General features: G+C 37.0%; 1 protein-coding gene across 1 annotated transcript in view; it reads right to left on the bottom strand.

Annotated features, from left to right (window-relative positions):
- The window catches only part of Syde2 (synapse defective Rho GTPase homolog 2), a 72,528-nt gene that overhangs the window by 20,965 nt on the left and 45,026 nt on the right, over positions 1 to 6,537 (bottom strand). Inside the window, exon 7 of the mRNA XM_023699053.1 lies at positions 1,389 to 1,570. Within this exon, the coding sequence (XP_023554821.1) occupies positions 1,389 to 1,570 (182 nt within the window). The remainder of the gene's footprint in view (positions 1 to 1,388; positions 1,571 to 6,537) is intronic.

Genomic DNA, 6,537 nt, shown 5'->3' with positions numbered 1-6,537 from the left:
AAAAAAAAAAAAAAAGAAAGAAATATAAAATAGAATACATAAAGAACTAAAAAACAAAAATCAGACCCCACCCAAACTTAAAGATCCAATCCAAAAATGGGCATCTGAAACAGATGCTTCTCAGATGAAGTGGAAAGAAAATAAATGTACGAAAAAATCTTTAACATCATTGGCCATTCAGGAAGTGCAAATTAAAAGAATGCTGAAATTCCATCTTACTCCCCCAAAAAGGCTACCATCAAGAAATCAACCAATGACAAATGTTAGCTGGGCTGTGGGGAAAAGAAACCCTTCTCTATTGTTTGTGAGAGTATCGACTGGAAATCAAAATGGAAAATTACTCAAAAAGCTAAAACTAAAGGTTCTATTCCCCTTCTTGATATCTTCCTGAATGAGCTGAAAGCATCACACCACAGCAATGTATGCACACTCACATTTATCGTGGCACAATTTCTAATAGCTAAATTTTGGAAAGAGCCCAAATTCCATCAATTGATGAATGGATAAAGATTTTTAATGCAATTGAATATTACTCTGTCATAAAGAAGGATAAGCGTGAAGTGAAGGGCTATGGAGATAGCTCAGTGGCTTAAGCACTTGCCTGGGAAGCACAAGGTCCAGTGTTTAATCCCTGGTACTGCAAAAAAACAAGGATAAGCTTGAAACCTTTCTAGACAAATGTATGAACATTGAGACCACATCTTTAAGTAAATAAATTTGATGCACATGTTTAAATACCTGATTGTTTCTCAGGTGTGAGGAACTTAAAGTATAAATAAAGACCAACATGTATAGTAGATACTGGGAAATGGGGAGAAAATGTTCAAATGAGACAGGGAACAAGGGAGAGCTCGGTGGGGGGGAGAAAAGAAAGGACAAAAAAAGAATAGAAGGAAAACAATGGAAACAAAGCTTTTTATAAATAAGGAGGGAAAACAGATTTGAAGGGAGGAGGGGGAAAGGGGAAAGCAGCAGCAAGATGGAACACAGAAACTGTGAAATGGCTACATTACGCTAGTTAATACATTTATCAGGGGCTGGGGAGATGGCTCAGTAGAATAAGCGCACGCCTGGCAAGCACAAGGGCCTGCGTTCAGTCCCCAGGTCCACAAAAAAACAAAAACAAAAATACATTTATCATCTCACCTACTAATCATTTTTGTGGTTAAGATGCTGGAATAAATCTATTCTCAATGATGTATTTCTGCCTAGGCTAAAGTCAGACATAGAAGAAAATTGATTTCTAAATTCATACTGTTTAAAAATCAATAAAGAGTTTAAACTCTTGAGTGCCACAAATATCAAAAAACTAAACTCTTTGTAGTTCTGGAGCTAACATATAATTCATTAACTAGCTTTTAGGAAAAATATTTGCCAGTTACACTTACCCTCTCAACATCTGGCAGACAATTCAGCAGGTCAACAGTGTACTTAGAATCACTTGGATCATTCTCACAACCATTTGATGACATTTTCAAAGGACTTTTTACCATTGCATCTACTACAGCCTCATAAAGCTGCTTTGTTATCAGAGGAGTAGGAAGCTCTCTTAAGTAATCCTTAAGAACACCTTGGGGAGGGGAGAAACGAGAGACAGTGATTCATCTTCAGAGTGAAATAGAGAACAAGGGTGAATTTTTAATGCATTATTATAGTCAACTTTTAATAGTCTGAAAACAATAAAAACAACAAGATATAAAAAGTATACCAAAATACAAATATTTTGTATTTTTTAAATTATCTTCGTAATAGAAAGCAACCTAAAAATGCACACATAATTTCCAGTTACCATACATAATATATTAATCATAAAGTAAGCTATTTTTGCCAAACATGGTAGAACATTCCTGTAATCCTGGCACTTCAACAGTCTGAGGCAGAAGGATTCAGAGTTTCAGTCCTATTTTGGAAATTTAAGAGACTTGGCAAGAATTTATCTGAAAACAAAAAGGTTTTAGTTTAAAACAGTTATAAAAGAGCTAGTACTAACATAGCTCAGTACAAAGGCTCTATGTTCAAATTTCAGTACCATCAAAATAATGAGTTATATTTGATACATATGTCCTTTTGAGTCTGCCCTCCATCAAAAACCCCCTCTAAATATACGTAAAACAGAAGGAAGCAAGGCATACTGAACTGGGTGTGGTGGGGTACACCTATATTCCAAGCACTCTGGAGGCTAAGGTAGGAGGACTGCAAGTTCAAGGTTAGACTGGGCTGCTTAGTAAGACCTTTGACTCAAAACAAAAAGAAACACAAGGTATACTAATGTTAGTTGTAAATTATTTTAATTATAGAAATTTTGAGTTACTAGGCCTTTAATTAATAATCAAAAAGCACCAGAGACCCAAAGCCCTTGCAAATAAATGAGTACAATAAATATATTTCATCTCTTAATGTCTTAAATACTATATGCTTAGGTAATCTCTAATGGTATATCATACCTGAAACCAAAACCAAGAACAAAAAATCATCAGATTTGTCACAATTGATAAAGGTTAATCCCAAACAAACCACAATGACCCTCAAGTGAAAGACATTATCAGTTGTAGGGAAAATAGTGAATGTAGTTATTATATACAGTGGCGCCTTCTTAATGAGCAAATGTAATTCTTGCCACAATTCTGGTCACAAACCAAACTGGTCATAAACCAAATCACATTCAATAATTAGGTTCAATGTTGACCATATGGGAAAATTTGATTTGGTTTATGAAATTTAATTTAGTTTAAGCACAGAACTGTAGAAAGAATTAAGTCTATGAACTGAGGTACCAATATATAAGTAAAGGTAGAAATGCGATCACAAGGAAAAACGGGGTATTCTGACTCCACAAGCCTATACACATACAGTACTGATTCAGAACATACTCAAAGCTTAGCTGACAACTTAATCTAAAAGCTTATTTGGAAGTTAAACAGAATAATATAGGAAGCTTCTCATCTGGTTAATTTTTAAGTGTAAGAGTAACATAGTTCATTAGTTTCTTGGGCGTCTTTCTCACATTTATGAAAATGTATTATTTCTGTCCCTTTATTATATAAAGGTATACATGACCTGTTTTGCTCCTTACTTTTCATTTAATCTCCTATCTTTTTGACCTTTTCAGCAGACAGTCATTTTTATAGCCACATTATAGTCTTTCCAATGGATGGATATCCCACAGTTTAATTTGTTTTGTCTCCTACAGATGGATATTTGAATTACTGTATCCCTGATCTTTTGTTATTCCAAAACATGCAATGATGAATAACCTTCTACATCATCCCTTGGTAAGAATACAGCTACATTTCTAGCATAAATGTCCAAAGTGGGGTGGCTAAGTCAAAATGCTCTTGTAATTTTGAGGGAAAAGAAAAATAAGAATTTTTTTCTTACCAGGCATGGTTAACGCATACCTGTAATCTCAGCACTCAAGAGGCTGAGACAGGATTGCTATGAGTTGGAGCCCCGCCTGGGCTACATAGTGAGTTCAAGGCCAGCCTCAACTACATTGCAAGACCCTATCTTAAAAGCCACCCCCCCAAAAAAAAAGATTATTGGATTTTGGCTTGGGCATGCAGACATATACTGGTGGCATCACCTGAAATAAGGAACAGTGGAAGAAAATAATATATTTAGCAGGTAAAAAGAAGAGATTCATCTGGAACAAACGGAGATAAAGACAAAGAAAAAAAGGACACCAGAGCCTCAGGAAAGAGACGACTAGAGACATAGATCTGAGAATGAGCAATTAAAAATTATAATGACTGAGATTATCAGGGAGGCAAACATAGTGATAAAAGAAGGCCTAGAAAATAACCATGTAGAACATAAAATTCTTGAGGGAAGAGAATCTCCCAAAGGTCACCAAAGAATGGCAAAAGAAGAATATATGGTAAGAAAAGACAGGGGAGGAGGTGGATGGAGATAGTAAATATATTGCTAGGGCAAGTCAAGGAAAACACATTTCAAGAACAAGTCTATGGGGCTGGGGAGATAGCTTGGTGGTCTAAGCGCCTGCCTGGCAAGCGCAATGACCCAGGTTCTATCCCCGGTACCACATGCCATGCAGGCCCTGGAAACCTGGGTGCACAGTGCCAGCCACTGAAACCCAGCGTGGTGGTGCATGGCTGTAACCCCAATGCTGGGGAGGCTGAGACAGAAGGATCACTACGAGTTCAAGCTGTGTAGCGAGACCCTGTACTAATGAATGAGTCCATGGCCACGTATCACGGTGCTTGCCTGTAATTCCCACACTTGGGAGGCTGAGGCAAGAGTCCTGTGAGTTCAAGACCAGCCTGAGCAACAAAATGAGTTGAAAGCCAGACTGAACTGTATAGAGAGATCCTGTCTCAAAAAGACAAAGACAAAACAAAAACTATGGATCCAGTTGTGTAATTTCAGCACTCTAAAAAGCTAAGGCAGTTGGAAGCCTAGGCAACACAGCAACTCAGCAAGACCTTGTTTCAAAATAAAAATTTAACAAGGGCTGAGGATGTAGCTCAGCAAGAAGGCCCTGGGTTCAATAGCCAGTACAGCCAAAAAAAAAAAAAAAAAAAAGTCTATGGTATCAAATGACATCCAATAATAAGCAGGTCAGATAAAAATGAAATTCAATACTCTGGAGAGCAATTATTTCTCAGCTCTAGGAAAGATAGAAAAATACAATGACATACAAGAGCTTTGCTTCAGTAGTAAATCAAGAAATAGACAAAGGAGACATTGAAAGTTACCCTTACTCTGCCAAAACTATAAAAGCATTAAAGCCTATTAAGTATACTTTGTGATTATATTGGAATTAAATGAAAAATCAATTCTAGAGATCATCTGGAAAAAATACCCCAAATATTAGGAAGCAGACTAATACATTTCTAAATAATCCATAGGTCAAAAAAGAAAACAGGCCAGGGATATAACTCAGGAGTATAAGCACCTGCCTGGCGAGCACAAAGTCCTAAATTCAATCCCTGTTACTATAGGAAAAAAAAAAAAAAGAAACCAGGCATAGTGGTGCATACCTATAATCTTAGTACTCAGGGGGCTGAGGCAAGAAAATCACTGAGTTTCTGTCTCAAAATAAATAAGTAAATAAAATTTGTGGGAAGCAGTTAAAGTAGAGTTTAGAAGAAAATCTATAGTGGTTAGATGCCTGCATTAGAAAAAAAGTCTTGAAACAATGGCCTTCACTCTTATGAAGCTAGAGAAAGTAGAGCGTACGATACCCACAATAAGCAGGTAAAGGGCAAATAAAAACATTAGAATGAAAATTAATGAAGTAGAGAGAAAATTAATGACATCAACATTTGGTTCTCTGAAAGAGTGATAAAAGTGACAAACTTTTAGGTAAATCAATCAAAAGAAAAATACAAAAGATGAGAGACAGAAACAGACTCAATGTCTAAAAGAAACAAAAAAGGATTATAAAAGTATGTGACGAACAACTGTATCAAATGAATCAGATAACTAAGATGAAAGAACTTGAGAAAAATAAAAACAATTGATAGTTCAAAGATATACGGAGCAGCACAGCACCCGCTGGCAAATGCTGGGTTCTGAGTTTGATTCCCAGTACCAAAAAAAGAAAAATAGAAAATCTAGGTAGACTTATAAGTGATTGAATTAATAATTTCAAAACATCCAGAAAGAAAAACCAAGCCTCAATTTTTTCACTGTTTAGCACTATCGATTATTTAGATAATATCAGTTCTTCATAAACTCTTCCCAAAAGCAGTACAGAACATTTCCCAACTCATTCTATAAAACCACAAACTAGATAAAGCCATTACAAGACAGCTACAAATGAATACCTCTTATTATAAATTACTTAACTGCTATGGTTTGTGTCCAATTGTCCCCCCCAAAGCCTCAAGCAGTCAAGAGGCGGCTTCTGGAGTTTGTGATTGATTATTCTGGGTGTGGATGCTGCACGTGCCCTGGGGCAGGTAATTTGCATTACAACTAAGAAGGGAAGAGAAGTAGCTGCTAGAGCTGTTGCTACCCCTCCCTTTGCTCTCTGCTCTGCTGCCCTGAAAAGTTGCCCCCTGCCACGTGCCGCTCTGCTCTGCATCGGGTATTTGTCGCAGCAATGACAGAATAACTGAGACATTAAGAAAACAGTAACACATAGAATCCAGTAATATATTTTCAAAGAAATATATATCACAACCAAATGGAATTTATGTCAGAGATGTTGGTTCAAATCTGAAAACCAACTGTCATATAGGAATAGAATAAAGAACAAGACCCACAAGCCGTGCTGGCCCGCCCCCGCCCCCGCCCCCGCCCCCGGGGCACGAGAGGCAATTGAGACTGGGCGTAGTAGTAGTGCACGCCGGTAATTCCAGCAGCACTTGGGAGGCTGTAAACAAGAGAATCACTACGAGTCTGATCTATACAGTGAGACCCTGTAGACTCTGTCCTGAATACACTAAAAAAAAGTGTAAATGTGCTTCTCAACAGACTCAGAAAAGGCATTACCAATATAAAAAGAAGAGAAAGATGTCCATTCTTGATACTTCTGTTCAACATTATATTGGAGGTTCTAGGTAAAATAAT

This window comes from Octodon degus, unplaced genomic scaffold, assembly GCF_000260255.1.
Source record: "Octodon degus isolate 3935 unplaced genomic scaffold, OctDeg1.0 scaffold00109, whole genome shotgun sequence".
NCBI classification, from domain to species: Eukaryota; Metazoa; Chordata; class Mammalia; order Rodentia; family Octodontidae; genus Octodon; species Octodon degus.
This window is presented reverse-complemented; position numbering and strand designations above follow the sequence as displayed.